This window comes from Ixodes scapularis, unplaced genomic scaffold, assembly GCF_016920785.2.
Source record: "Ixodes scapularis isolate PalLabHiFi unplaced genomic scaffold, ASM1692078v2 PGA_scaffold6__148_contigs__length_123643588, whole genome shotgun sequence".
NCBI classification, from domain to species: domain Eukaryota; kingdom Metazoa; phylum Arthropoda; class Arachnida; order Ixodida; family Ixodidae; genus Ixodes; species Ixodes scapularis.
This window is the reverse complement of record NW_024609881.1, coordinates 109,003,647-109,018,525: the sequence shown is the minus strand read 5'-3', so window position 1 is coordinate 109,018,525 and position 14,879 is coordinate 109,003,647. Positions and strand designations below refer to the sequence as shown.

The window sequence follows — 14,879 nt, the reverse complement described above, 5'->3', positions numbered from 1 at the left end:
AACTGTGTCGCTTCGAACTGTTGACCCTCGGCTCCGAAACTCCGCTCTCTGCGTTACGTGAGCGATACGACGGACCAGTCGACTTTTGTGTTTTTCCCTTCTCAAATGCACGATCCGTCTCGGGCCGCAGGAGGTAAAAGCCACGCCAGAATACTCAATCTGGGAGCTGCCTTGTTGCACACGTGGTATTTCGACTGCTATCGACTTGTGTGATCTATAGGCGGTCATATTGAACGCGTGATTTCTACGTTTATTTATAACGCCGTTCCGCATTATACACTCTGTTTCATGTCGAAGCCGCGATCCGACGGGGTCAGTCAAGCCCTGCCAAACGTGCGACGTCACGCTTCTCGTCGTTTGTACGTTTGCCACCACCGACCCCATTCACTTGGAAGTGCAGATAAAATCATTATTATTATTTGCCTGAACATTTGTTAAACGCACCAACAAACATCGCTGAAATAGTAACCTAGGTTATTTTATTTAAAAGTTTGGTCCTCACCATGTTTTTTTTTCTTTTTTTTTTAAATCAAAGTTTCTACTGGCAACAATGAAAAAATGACGTCAGGGAAAGGCGGGGGTTTTCTCTTTGGGGCTATAGACTTTGTTTCCAACTGATTACGAGCAGTTTCATGGTGTCAAAGGAATGCCAAAAAATGGTCCGAGTACCCCTCTAAAGGTATACGTTTGTGCTGGCCGTGTGAACGGAGTATAGCTTTGCAGCCGAGGCACCGAACAACAGAGGAACCTGCTCCGTTTATTGTTTCTTTTTGGTTTTGTCTCGTATATTTGGAGATAGATCTTTCGCGCAGTTATTCAATATTTTTCTGTATAACTACCGATATCTAAAGCGTGTAAACGATAAAATGTCGAAGTAATGAACTTCACTTCTGATGCAACGATGGCGCTATGCCGTGAGACCATCAACACGTAAGTACACAACTCTTTCCTAAGACGAAAGGAGGAACCTGCACAATTGATTTTGCTCTTTGGACAATTATCGAAACAATCGGTTCTTGTGCGTATTGTAATCCTACATTAAATATTTGTAGTTTTGTGTATTTTACGAAGGTGCAGTATACCACGCGGAGCGGTGTGGACTTTCCTACATTTAGTATTTAATTTAGCTGTAATTGCTGTGATGTGCACGGCAGTTTGCCTGTGTCCACGCAGTGGGTCCTGTTTTCTATGAGGTCTTTCGTCTGGCGGAACAGTTCACAGAAATAATTCGGAGGCCTCTTTCAGATATTCACTTGTTTTCATGGATCAATACACCCTTTTTTACAAAGAAACGCACAACCGTAAATACTAATAAAGAAAAATCTTGGTTAACATTAAAGACGTTATCACAGTGTATGACGATGTTAAACCGTCCCAAGTTGAACATATATTACCACAACAGCAACATCACTAAGTATACGCTTTATGTCCCAGAGCTCTCGGACGTAATGGTATATGAAATTCGGTTTTTACGCGTGATTGTAGACCTTAGGAGGACTAAAATTGAATGGTTTTCACGGCAAGTTTTATAAACACTCAAACAAAAAAGACCAGCTTTAGTGTCGGCAATTCGTGCTGTAAAATTTTAAATTGAGCACTCAGAGAACGTTCATCTTACGATCAATAAAAAAAACACATCGGACTGTCGTCGTGCACGGCCAGAAATTTGAGACTCGTAACACGAGCCTCGACAGACGAGGGTGTTTACACTTCCATCAACGTCTCTTGGTGGAGGTTTTCGAACCGCCGGGCTCGAAGAAGCACACGGTACTTTGCGTCGAAGGCTGGTTTCAAGAGCAGAACTCAGGCCCTAGAATTGTTCCGATGCTTGTTTCCCACACTGGACGTTCCAGATGTGCGGCGCAGCTTGCGGTACTGGCAGGCGTCCACGGCCGGCCGCGTGCTGAGGTACCATACCCGAAACAAGTAAGGCGTGGCCAGGGTCGGCAGAAAGGCGATGAGCACGGCGAAGGCAAAGGACAGGTCAAAGTGCACGCTCTGCTCCGGGCCCTCATGCACGACGTGGACGATGAGACGCAGGATGTTAAGGGGCAGAAGGCAGACGGCATACACAGTGACCATCATTAGGACTGTGTTCTGCGTGCGCCGCTCTTTGGACCAGTCAACGGCGTCCTCTGGCGATTCTTTGCAGACTGTGGACGACGCCCTCGAAGACTTGCTGCGGGCCGTTTCCCTGGTGGCAACCGGGAAGACGGTGGCCGAGCGAGTGCTGTGTACCGACTCCGGGACCATGGACGATGCCACCGAACAGACGGATGCTTCTTCGCCATTGCTTTCGCGCCGGTTAGTCGCACTCAGCGCGAGGGACTCGGACGTCTGCGTCTTGATCTCGACCGAAACCTTGACGTGCAGATAAAGAACCAGCGCCACGGGCAGCGCGTACAGGACGATGAACAGACCGCGGATGTACTCCTCGATGTTGTCCGTCAGGTTGATGGCGCAGATGCCCGTCCCTTCGAACTGGTGTCCCAGGTACTGCTCCAGGTCGATGAACTTGGTGTACGCGGCGTACGGGAGGGTGAGGATGCCCGCCACCAGGCACACTCCCGCCAGGCACAGGAGCGGCGGTATCCGTCGCTTGAGCGGGTTCATGGCGTACCGATAGCGGTCGCAGGCGATAGCCACGAGCGTCAGGAGGGTCAGGTAGAAAGGGAAGTCTTGGACGATGGGTGACGCGAAGCAGAGGAAGCTTCCGAGCACCCAGTTGTGGAGGAATAGGGTCACCAGCGAGATGGGCATTACCACGAGCAGCTTGAAGATATCGTTGAGGGCGTTGGCGAAAAGGTATGCGCACAGGGATTCCCTGGGACGCTTTTCCCGGTAGAAGTGTAGCACCATCCAGACGTTGGCGATGAGGGACGACACGAAGAGGGAGCCGTACAGGACCAAGAAAAGGGGGTACGAAGAGCGGAACGTTTTCCGCAGTTGGGGCTTGTTGAACTCCGACGTGTCGTTGCTGAACTTGAGCATGAAGTGCATGATGTAACCGAGGTACTTGTCTGGGATCCGGTGGATGTTAAGGTCGCCCGAGCCACCGCCACTTCGGTTGGCCATGGCTCTTCCCAGCTACGGGGACGCGTCCAGGGTAAACGACCTGCGCGAAGATAAATCAACGTGAGTACGTATACATCGCCGTGAACAGAAATACCAAGTTCTAAAGCGTCAATGAATGATCAAAAAAAAAAAAATGCAGACATTTCGAAAAACGGCATATTGAGCGTATAGTGGCAACACGTACAGTACATGCAATGCGCGACACTGTTAGCGCGAACACAACTTCGGTGTTTTTTTGTCATTTTATTTCGAAAGGACACTGGCGGGCTTCAGAATTAACCACTTAGGTTAGTACGATAGCTGAGTACTTTCAACCACTATAGTAGTTTTTTATGACAGAATCTTCAAACTGGGGGAGAAACAGGGAAAACCTTTGACGGCCTCTTCGTCATGGATTGTACGTGGTTATATTGAGCCAAGCACTATCCTTGGAATTTTTATTTTTTTCCCGATAGAATATATTTTTTTCTTAAACGATAAATTTACTATGGAAGCGTCAAGTGGTCATTTGAACAAAATCAAAATGCAGATACCTCTTGAATGTGATTCGACGGTCACTTTGAGTTATTTTCTGGACTCGGTCACGCGTCTTCAAGGACAAAGCCGTTTCGGTCCCCAGGTCACACTCGGTATAACATAAATATGTTAATCACACTCATGTTATATTAAGTAGCAATCCTTCCTTATCGTCGGATGTCTCAGAAAATGCACCTGTTTCCGTTCATAGTACGATTATGTCATAATCTCCAATGCATTTTTTACAGCGGAGCTGTTAAGGGCTAGGTTCCCCAGGATCGTGTCCGTGTGGACACAAACCTACCTGGACAGCTACCGCCATCTATAAGCGACGGCGGCAAGCACACAACCAGTATGGTTTCCGCCGTCGCTCGTAGATGGCGCCAACCTTTCCAGCTATAATAGAAGAACGGATAGTTGGGCGCGTTGGTGGGAATTCATCGTAGGAAACAGCTCGAAAAATAGACGACGACGAAGAAGAAGCACACAGTGTATCGAGTACAGCTCGCTGGTCTTCCTTCTTCACGAGAGTGGAAAGGCTGAACATTTTTTAATATTAAAAGTAAGGTTGACTCTATAGAACTAACGGAAATAAATTTCCAAAATATATGAGGCAACGCTAACGCGTGCTTTAAATATATACGTATTGAGGCACCCTAGAAAACGGCATTGCCACTATACATGTGGCAACGTCATAAATGTCACGTAGTCAGCCGAGGTTTTACGAAAATCAAATAAGGCATCTCACTTGTTTGACCCCAACGTTACTACTCAGTTGGGAAACTGCCATAGAGCCTGTCTCTAAAAAAGCGACACCGATCCGTACTCGAGAACCGAGCTAATGGCGATCGCAACGCCGCCATTTCTCCCACAGCGGCCACTCGAGGAACTACACGTGACTTCTATTTTGGCCTTAATCGGCCATTTTGGCGCCGAAACAGACACAGTGGAAGGGGTTTCAGGGTGCCACCCTTGTCTCCCAAGCGGACGCGCCGCGAACTACTACCGAAGTTAGGATGCGCCTAGGCCGGGACGCGCTACCTGAAGTCGCCGCTGACGTATGGTCGTATAAAAACAATATTAATTTTGCCACAAAACCTTGCAAACTAAAGATTTGAGAAAACATCACGCGCCCTTCATTTCGTACTAAACTCCAATAAAAGTTACTGCAAAAAGAGTTTTTTCCGTTGGTTTTTACGGAAAATCTTGCTTTCTAAAAGCTCTAGGTGACCACAGTACAGACAAATGGTAAAGAGTGGCGCTGTTGTCGTATTTAGCTCGGTCTCGGTGGACGCCAGCGGCCCAGGCTTTCAACGGTGAGTTTCCCAACTGAGGGTTCTAGTACCGTTTTTTGACACTGATGTTTCGAACTGAGGGCTTCAACTATTTAGTTTGTGTGGGAAGAGAGTTGGTTATTTGATATCATATTAATTTACCATAATAATAATTAAAAAAAAAAAAAACAGCACACAAGATAGAACGGGGCTTGTTCCTCCGCTTCGTTCCAGTTTTGACGCAATGTTGGTTTTCTGTATAGCTCCGACGGGAACGGCCCTTAAATGCCTCCGGGCGAACGAACAGCAAGAAAAGAGGTATTTTCTGCTTGTTGTTACGCTTCGATGGCCCTTGCGTAAGTTTATAAGCTGGGATAGTTGGCAAACATAAGTCGCGGTTAGAAACAGCGTGCACAGAGATGACCAAACCCGCGTTACACAAGCGCTTGTGTTTCGTGCGCATTCCTCTCTCTTGTTTTTGTTATCGGTTTTCACCGAAGTTCCAGGAACCACTCATTTGCGGGGAACCGTCAAAGTGTAGCTATGCGGCTGATCCTATAGTTCAGAGAAGCGGGAGCTCAGAATACGCGAAATTATGGTTGGGGCAACTTCAGAGTCCTGTTTCTTTGGTTAGCACGCCAAAACCACTAGGTTTAAAAAAAAAATATATATATATATAAGAAAAAGAAAACGGATAGTTTATTTTATCAACTTCCCAAACAAACGATCATTGGCTAAAAAAGATCGCCCAGGAACGTTGTTATCGCCGCGCCAGCTACGTGGCGCCAGTCTGCAATGCCATCTGGGCTGTCTCTCGAGGAACGCTTGCTTCCCATCGTCACTCGACTCGGGGCGCGCACCGACAAAACCGCGCGGAATGAAACAAATGTGGCGAAACAAATTTCTCTGAACGCTCACTGCTGGTGCGTGCTAAGTTTAACCCGAAATAAATAAGCGCCACGACGGCGTTCGAGCTATTTGGGCCCGGGACGAACCCGGAATGGGTGGAAGGCAGCCCTCCTGACGGCCTTGAAAACTTCGTACGGAACGCCGGGTGTTTTCTTGGGTCGGAAGCTTGATATGGAATCGCCGATAACAAGCGAGCCGTCCCTGGCAGCGTGGTTTAGAAGATGTCCTCAGGGTTTCTCAACGTTCCATAGATGTCCTATGGACGCGTGCATAGGACATTTGTGCAATGGTATCACGCATGGTTCTGCAGACGTCCTCAGGATGTCGTAATGTAGAATGAATGCATCCTACACATTCACCGGACATCTCTACCCTGATAGCACACATGGTTACGCAGACGTCCTCAGGATGTGCTAATGTAATATGGACGTAGGTGCTAGAGACGCTCATAGGACATTTGTGCCCTAGTTGCCCACATGGTTCTCCAGAAGTCCTGAGTATGTCTTAGCGTTTCATAGATGTGTTGCAGACATTCATAAGAGACATGTGCCCTGGAAGAACGTATGGTTCTGCAGACGTCCTCGGGATGTTCTAACGTTCCATAGATGTCTTACAAATGCTATAGGCCACCCAGTGTCCTGGTACCACACATCGTTTAGCGGGCGTCCTCGGGATGCACATAGGACAACTCTGCATATAACAGCTGCGCCCTGACGACAATGTGCATAGGACAACTCTCTCCTGGCAGCACACACAGTTCTAAGGACGCCCTCAAAATATCTTAACATTCCATAGATGTTCCATGAATGTTTATGTGAGATCCGTGCTCTGGCAGAACACGTGGCTCTGCAGATGTCCTCAAGATGTCATGATGTTTCACAGATGTCCTTGGGATGTTCAGAGAACATCCCTCGGAATCCTCGCTAATATTTTATCCGGAGAACAAGTTCGCCTTGAACGCGTGCTTCCTGCGTTATTATGGCCATCATTAAGAGGACCTTGAACCACATAAATTCTAAAAAGTCGACAAATTATGCGCGTGTGCTACCCGATTCTATTCAAAAAGTAAATAAAAGATCTATCGAATGAAAGAACCAGTGTCAGGGTTGGCACTATCGTCTTGCTCTGGCGTGGCTCGACACATTCATTTTCCCAATGGCAGAAATTCACCCGCCGAGAACTAGCAAAGTATGTCGGTCAAGACCGCGCCCATTAGAAACAGCCTCTCGCGGTTTCAGTTATGAAATAATGTCTTTTTTTTTATTCTGAAGCTTGTTATTCTCACGAAAAAAGACCCCACATTATCTCAGTTACTTACTTTAACGAAGATTTTTTTATTTATTGTCATTTATTTGTCTAAATTCCTTTTTACATACAATGCCAGTTGGTGTAGGAACTTGGAGAATTATATAAAACACGCGTAGCAAAAAAAAAAAAAAAAAAAAACGATATTGTTGGTTTTGGTTTTGGTCACGTAATCGGCCACACAGCCGAACTGAAATATGTCGTACACAGAGCTTTGGTGATTGATAGCGAGAGCGTAGATGGTAATATAGGGAGCCACGAAAAAGGAAAATTATGTGTGCTGGAGACAGGTTATTTTAGTTTGTCTGGCGGGCTCGGAAACACGCGACTGGAGTCACAAATGCAACACTACATTTACGTTTCTCAAGTGAACGGGGTTACAAAGAAAAGAATATAACACATACTTTTTATAGCTTTTTATTTAAGTTAAGTAGCTTTTTTTTCATCTGCCGAAAATTTAAATAATATATATAGGGTTTAAAATTTAAATAATATATATTTGTCCAAAACTAATCGGCGTTGGATTTTTTAAAATTCTTTTCTTTTTGTTTTTCTTGGGGTGATTTATCTTACTAAGATAATTTGTCATAGAAAATAACGATCTCTATATCTCTTAATAGGTCCCGTGGGAAATTTTCAGATGATGCATTGCTGCTCCTAACGCGCAAAAACAAAAAAAAAAAAAAAAAAACAATCATAATTTAGCGAAATATTGTCACGGGTGCCAAATGATAAATATTTTCGCACGGTGTTCTAGCATCAAAAGCACGCTATTATAAGAAAATGTGATGATTAAAAATATTTTTTTTTTTATTGTGCAGAACGTATTTTGGATTGCAAGAATCCCCCAAAACACACACACAAAAAAGGTCGCGCGTATATTTTGTTTTTGTTTGTATATTCACGGGTAAAAAATTATACCACATTTAACGTTTACGGTTATTAAAAAACAAAAAAAAAAACCCAAAAATCATTTGCAGAGATGTTTATACAATATTATTTTTTTGTTTGAATATCAACTTTACATTACAATGGTTACTTATGTTAATTTTCAACATATCTAATAGTTTATGTTTTATTCTTGATCCTTATGCTAATTAACTTTTTGAGGTTATGTATTGCTTATTACATGATCTCAATCGCGCGAGCAGCTATGGCAATTCAAATTTGGCACATTTGTAGGTTTGGGACTTTTTAATTGACACAGTGTTTCATATAACAACACAGTTGGTAAGTTTGGGCTTATTAAATAACAAGATTTCGTACAAAGAGATTATATAATTCAATTAATCATGCTGTTTAATATAACGAAAATTTTGTAAAAGTTATTTCAACTTTAGATAAACCGTTTGCCCCAGATATTCTTTTAAATTCACAAACGATCACGACCAGCAAAACTTCCGAATTCGCCATCGCTTTTTTTTTTTATCTCGACAAATAAACTAGTAAAAAAAAAAAAAAAAAAAGAACGTTTTGAGTTGTTTTAGTTGTTAAAACGTCAAATACTCTAGCTTTTTTTTTTTTTTTTTGGGGGGGGGGGCATGATTTGAATTGAAATTTTTCATAAGACATTTGGTAATACGTACCATTATAATGGACTCTTAAGTTGAATGGCTTTAAGGTATCGATATGGCGGGAACAATGGTACAAAAATGGTGAGAAGGCACGGGAAATAAATACTATTTTTGATTTTTAAAAGAGTTCTCTATTGTTAAATGTGAGCTTCCATTAGACATTTGGTAAGACGCACAAGTAATACGCACTAAGAAATGAAATGATTTAGAGCAGTGGTATCAATACGGCGGGAACAATTCGACAAAGATTCTGAGATGACAGAAGAAATAAAGAATAGGTTTAACCCTTGAAAAGGTTCCTGCGAGTCGAGGTTCTGCAATCCGGGCTGGGGTATCTTGGTGTATCAAATTCCGCGTCCCCATTAACCGAAACGTTCACATTAACCGGAAAAGAATCGAACCATCATCACTAAGATCGATTAGAGATGCGAGCTTGAAGACCTTGCCTTACAGGTAGGACTCCTTGTTTTCGGGGTATATTTCTCTAAAAATTCGGAGAGTGTTCATTTTTTGCTGAAATTAGGGGTTGATCGGAGTTTATTTTTTGTCAGATTCCCAATTTGAAATAAGGAGTTTATTTTACTGTGTTCTTGTGTTAAAAAAAATCCCAAACAAAACGAATGAAACCCGTTCTTCCGAAGGAACCTCGACGTGCTAAAAGGCAAACACCTTTTGTCAGTAGTTTTTAAAGGAAACTGAAGTGGCATCTCCTGACGACCACCGACCCCGTCTTTTCATCTTTTTTTTGTTTATTCGTTGTGACTTTGAAATTCGGAGTTTTTCGGGTGAATCCGAATTGACGGACAATATACCGGCAAGTGTTTTGCGGCATTAAACGACATCACGGAACCCTAGTTATAGGTAATGGCCTACATCCCCTTCGCCTTTCTGCGGCCGTCTAAGTCGAGGAATAAGCTTCGACGAGAACGCGGACGAGAAGATGCGAAGAAGCCCCCAACCACACTCGGCCAATGTTGCGGCCAACCCCTCCGACGATCGGTTCCAATCTCGAGGACAAGCGAGGCACAGCAAGACTGGCCGCAATAGCCAGAGCCGTCCTCATCGCCCTGATCGTCAAAGTACTCGTTAGCCCGCACCGATCGAAGGATCCGCTCTTCAAAGCCCTCAATGACCCTTCGGGCAGTTCCGCTGGATTGCTGCTGTCGTGACGTCAGCGAGGATTATCGTTTGCTTCCAAGCACCCTGGATTATTATTATTGTTATTTTTACGACCAGTTTTTTTCTTCTTTTTTTATGTTTATTTGCGCGAGTTATACTTTGTTCGCCGATCCGATGGAGCTAATCGAGCAGCCCCAGAAATGAATTGTCGGCACACGTCGTCCTTCTGTATTCGCTATGGCCGGCTGAAACGATGGAGTTTTTTGCGCGGCTTGACTTTGTCGTATATGGAAAGCGTTGGCATGCTGTCGGACTTACATAAATGCGAAACTGAGTATGGTCCCCATCCTTCTCTTAGCAAGCGCCGTTTAATTGAATGGGGGGGTTAGCGAGTCGGAAATCTGTTCTCCAAATGACGTAACAAATGGCGGTTGTTTCGTAAAAAGAAAAAGAAAGGAGTATTTGTTTTCGTTACTCTAATCCTCGACGAAATGCATTAGCATTTAGTGCGGAGGTTCCGACTCGGCGAAGGATGTAAATTCCAGCCTCGCAACGGTCCGCATACTCTGGTGGTTCGGAAAGTCGCTCTGTTCACCCGGGCGTTCCCAAACTTTAGTGTTATGTACCCCAACCGCTCACATTTCCACGGAGTTGCAGCCTCCCGCGCGATGCGTATTTCATTTGCGCAAATTAAAAAAAAAATCTTTTTAGGATCGTGTCCGTCAGCAAACAAATGTCGACACAAAACTCTGGACAGCTACCGCCATCTACGAGCGACGGCGGCAACCTTTCGAGCCTTTCCACTCTGGCTTGCCGACTTTCGGCCGGCCATTACTTCATTCCCACCAAAGTGGAAGACCAAGCTTCGTTGGTCTTCCTTCTTCACCAAAGTGGAAAAGCTGAAAGTTTTTTTTTTTTTCTCAAGAGTATTTGGTATTTTGGCGTGGGATGAGAATGCCATGTAAAGATGAGCGTCGCTTCATGGTTACGCCGTGGCTTCGCGTGGCTTCGCCGTGGGAAGCGTGGCTTCGTGGTCAGAAGCACTCGAAATTACCGCGGAGAGCACATCAGTGCCCGTGCCACCGTGTGAAACGAACCAAACGGGAAAAATTGCAGGCCCACGAAAAAGTCGCTGCACGACGCGTGTGCCAGAGGTGACGAACGCTGGCAACTAGCTACTTTCGCTCGCTGAATTATGGGCGCTGTCAGCAGGTCGAGCGCGCTGAAATACGGCGGCGTGGCCGAGCATGTCGGCCTCTGGCGTAACTTGCGCTCTTGTTTGGCGCGACGCCGCGAAATTGTGAGCAATGAGTGATGGAAACGCGAGGGCCAACAGCCGAACCCGACGCCGCCGGTGGGTATCACTGCACGCTATATTCCGAAACTGTTAAGTGGAAGCGCAGTCGACGCTACAAATCGATGGCGGCCAATTGAGCAACGCTCAAAGTTCATCGTCACGGTTGTTGTCTTTGTTCGTCTGCTATCTCGGGTTAAATCATAGCCTGCTGTATACTGACAATTATAAGTCTGGCAGACTGCCACGAGAAGCGGCCGCCGAGATAGAAAAGATGGAGCGGCAGACCACGGATGAGAGGAGAGCCACGTGACTAGCGCCCCGCTGCGGCGAGACGCCGAAACACACTTCTTCTGAGCGAACAAGTGTGTTTCGGCTCCTCGCCGCTGCAAAAGCTGTGCGCTGACATCCAGGTTCCCCGTGAAATGGCTCTTTGATGTTCTGTGCTACCAGATCCTCGCGCTCTAAATCTGCGACAGGGCACTGAATGACTCCTTCGTCGCACTGTCAGGCCTTGTGAGTATAGAAGAGGCCATGGTTGCGCCAACGCTGTGTGGCGACGCTAAGGAGCACGCGTTCGCTTCGCTTTGGTCGAACTTGGCGTGAAACGCAGCATAAAACAAAATCTCTGAATGGCGGCGAAACATGCACCGTCACGGCTCACGGCTTCCAGGCCCAGATATGCATCGTCTAGATTTGGATTCCCCGTAAACAGTCAACTTTTTGGCAGAACTTAAACTTCAAAGCGAGATTGGTCTGATGCCCACAATCGCTTCCGCGTCTGAGAAACAATTGCAAGAGGGTTTTGGAACGAAATCGTCTGTCAATAGGCGCTCCCTGTGCACTTTTAAACGACGAGCAATAAGGTGCGACGAGAGCCAGAAACCACGAAGCCTCGAGTCCACACAGCGATAGGTTACATTTGTTTGACCTGGAGGGACCCTCGACATTTGGAATATCCGAACCACGAGAACCGAGCAAATGGACAACACGCACAAAAGATGTGCGTCATTAATTATTTTTACTGTATATGAGCCCCCCCCCCCCCCCCCCCCCCCCCCGTGGCCCTTTCTTGGTCGCGTTGGTCTTACCACGCGACGTGCGTCACGTCACGTGACGTCACGATGTTACGTAGCGTCGCGGCACCACGTGACGTAACAGCGTCGCATTATGCCATGGTGGTGACTTAAAAATGTCAGGTGACGTCATGGTGTTACGCGGCGTCACAGTATCGCGTGATGCCACATCGTCACGCGGCGTGACGTCGCGATTTCCCCGCTAAATTTAGAGGGAAAATGTCTCCGCCGAATTCAGATAAAGCATATTAAAAAAAAAAAAAAAAAAAAACACCAAGGGCTATGGCAGCATTACTGCATTTGACAAAACGCCCGAATCAAGCAATCCTTTTTCTTTCTCTGTGACCCTGATTTTTTGCGAGGCTGAAGGTTATTTTTACATGTTCTCGAAGGAATCTGTTCGTCGTCCGTTCACCGTATCCAAAGGCCACTCTGTATCACGTGCGTCGTCGCCACTTCAATATCGGCCACGCTAACGCCATACCACCCCGTTTTATGTAGACAGCATTTTCGGGGATGAATTGACTGAACACGTGCATTTTTGTCTCGTTATTATGGACTTTGTGTGTGTGTGTGTGTGTGTGTGTGTGTGTCTGTGTGTGTTTGTGTGTATATGCGTATGCGTGTGCGTGTGTGTGTGTGTGCGTGTTGATATTAATGAGACATGCTTGACTTTATGCATGATTTCCACGGTAGACCATCTTCAACGCTGATAATGGCCGCGCCGATAAATATATAAATAACGCCGTTTTGCTTTTAGCTTCGCCGCCGGCGCAATAGCTGCGAGAGTGAATGGAGAGGTATGTTGCAACCTGTCGGGCGATAGACTCGCTTTAAGGGCGAACTGAACGCCTCGGCGCCCGCTTCGAGTAGCGGGCGATCAATTATCCGAGGTTAACTTTTCTACCTTCCCGTTGCGTCCTTTTTTTATTCTTTTATCTCAGTAACTTTCCTCGGTATAAACTGACGACGAGAGGGCGCGGTAGATTGATCTGTATCATGCGCCGAGAACGGGAATGTCTAGATGGAGTCTCAATTTCTTACTTTATCGAAAATCAACTGGAGTGATCACTTGCGCTCCCGGGTTCGGCCCCTGGACCTCTTCTCTCGCCTTGGGAACCTCGTCCCTGGGCGGAATACACAAAACCCGGACACCAATGCTCGGTGCGTGAGCTCGTGAAATTAATGTTACGTGAGAAAGCTAGCGCACGTAAGTTTTCTTCCGCTTCAGAAGGATGTCGACCGCGTGTCAAAACTGGTCTTATTAGCTTTCATCGCGTCTCGGTTGTTTGCAAGGCCAGCCTCACACGGGGCTCAGTACGGACAACATCCAGATGTCTAACGTTCGTCACGCGGTATACCGAATAATTTTCCCTATATGCGTACGGCTCAACGTAATTCGAAAGCTCCGATAAACGCCGAGGCTACGTTCTCTACCCTTATCTCCGCAAGCATTAAAGATGAAAAAAATCCTCTCATCGGGACACTCCCTGGCGAAAAATAGCACGCGAGTTAAGTGTGGCTATATGTACTTTTAGACAGCGGGAAATCAGGCTGCTTCATAAGGTCTCACCCGTTAAAAAGAACAACAACAAAAACAACTTTACACGCAGTACACTAGGGCCACCAACCCGAAGTATTACCTGCGCCACGTAGCACTCGTTAACTTTTCCACATATGCGCGCGGCTCAAGTAATCCGAAAGCTCCGCTAAATGCCCGAGGCACCGGTCGTTTCCCTCATCATCGTCAGCCTCAAGAAGAATCAAGACACCTCTCATTAGCGCAATCTTTCGCTGAAGGTAGCGTACGAGTTGGGAGGGACTAGCGAATGACTCATGGACGGTCAGGGTCACTCACGGATGGTTACCGGCGTCTTTCCACCTCGACGACAGAGCAGTCGGTCGGCGTGGTCCCACGACGGTAGCTTCACGGCGGCCGCTCGCCCGAGTGTGTCTTTCGCCGGGGATCGATTGAAGCGTGCCTTGTGCGCATGCGCGTTGGATGAGGCGGGGAGAGCGCGGAGATGGGGGATGGGGAGAAGATGGGCGTCTCTGGTTGCTCTCGCGCCTCTATCGCGGGCTCCTGCCTGGAACGATGCTACCGCGTGCGGGCGGGCGGATTCCGAGCGGAGACCCTGTTGTTGACAGACGGAGAAGGGCTTCGGCTCGCTGCTTTTTTCCGCACGCTGCGACGGTCGCTCGGCGGGCCCGCTTGAGGAGGCCGTCGCACGGCGACGTATGTCGCGCTCGCGACTGGATTGTTAGCCGTCTCGGCTTTTGAATAATTCACAGACGGCGGCGGGAATGCGGCCGCGGTCGCTGAGTGTCTGTTTTTGTCGAGGGATTCGTCTGGTGCCGGCGCGTGGGATGTGTGTGCCCAACGATCTACATGGGTGGTTTCTGGCGGGGGCCTTCGGCGTTGGAGTGTTTCTTCGAAAGTTGTCTCTGTGGCTAATTTGTAAGCCGCGCTTTCACACTGCTGATACGTCTGCTGCGAGCAGAGCGTGTCTTTTGGTACGACAGAACTTGTTTTCGTCTGCGTTGTTTGTGTGCGTTGTTGTTTTATTCTTTATGTTGGTGTTTTTGTTTTGTCGCGTATTTTATGTTGTGTTTTTTATCGCAGCGTCTGAATCGTTTCGTGAAGGGAACGAGAGCTAGCTTGTTAAGCTGCTTTACGTTGGTGTTGTTATTATTATTATTAAATAATAATAATAATAGTAATAATAATAATAATAAT

The 14,879-nt window shown here is 46.5% G+C and overlaps 1 protein-coding gene across 1 annotated transcript; it reads right to left on the bottom strand.

Moving 5' to 3' along the window:
* Positions 1 to 1,508: 1,508 nt before the first annotated feature.
* LOC8028628 (prolactin-releasing peptide receptor) lies at positions 1,509 to 14,282 on the bottom strand. Its single transcript, XM_029987361.3, has 2 exons — positions 14,001 to 14,282; positions 1,509 to 3,115 (listed from the first exon to the last, which is right to left on the bottom strand). Exon 2 carries the CDS (start codon positions 3,073 to 3,075, stop codon positions 1,804 to 1,806), a length of 1,272 nt encoding a protein of 423 aa, XP_029843221.1. The 5' UTR covers positions 3,076 to 3,115; positions 14,001 to 14,282; the 3' UTR covers positions 1,509 to 1,803.
* Positions 14,283 to 14,879: the final 597 nt, after the last annotated feature.

What these genes read in the sequence shown, in the direction of transcription:
- LOC8028628 (XM_029987361.3), bottom strand. Translation starts at nt 3,075, where the DNA reads ATGGCCAACCGAAGTGGCGGTGGCTCGGGCGACCTTAACATCCACCGG.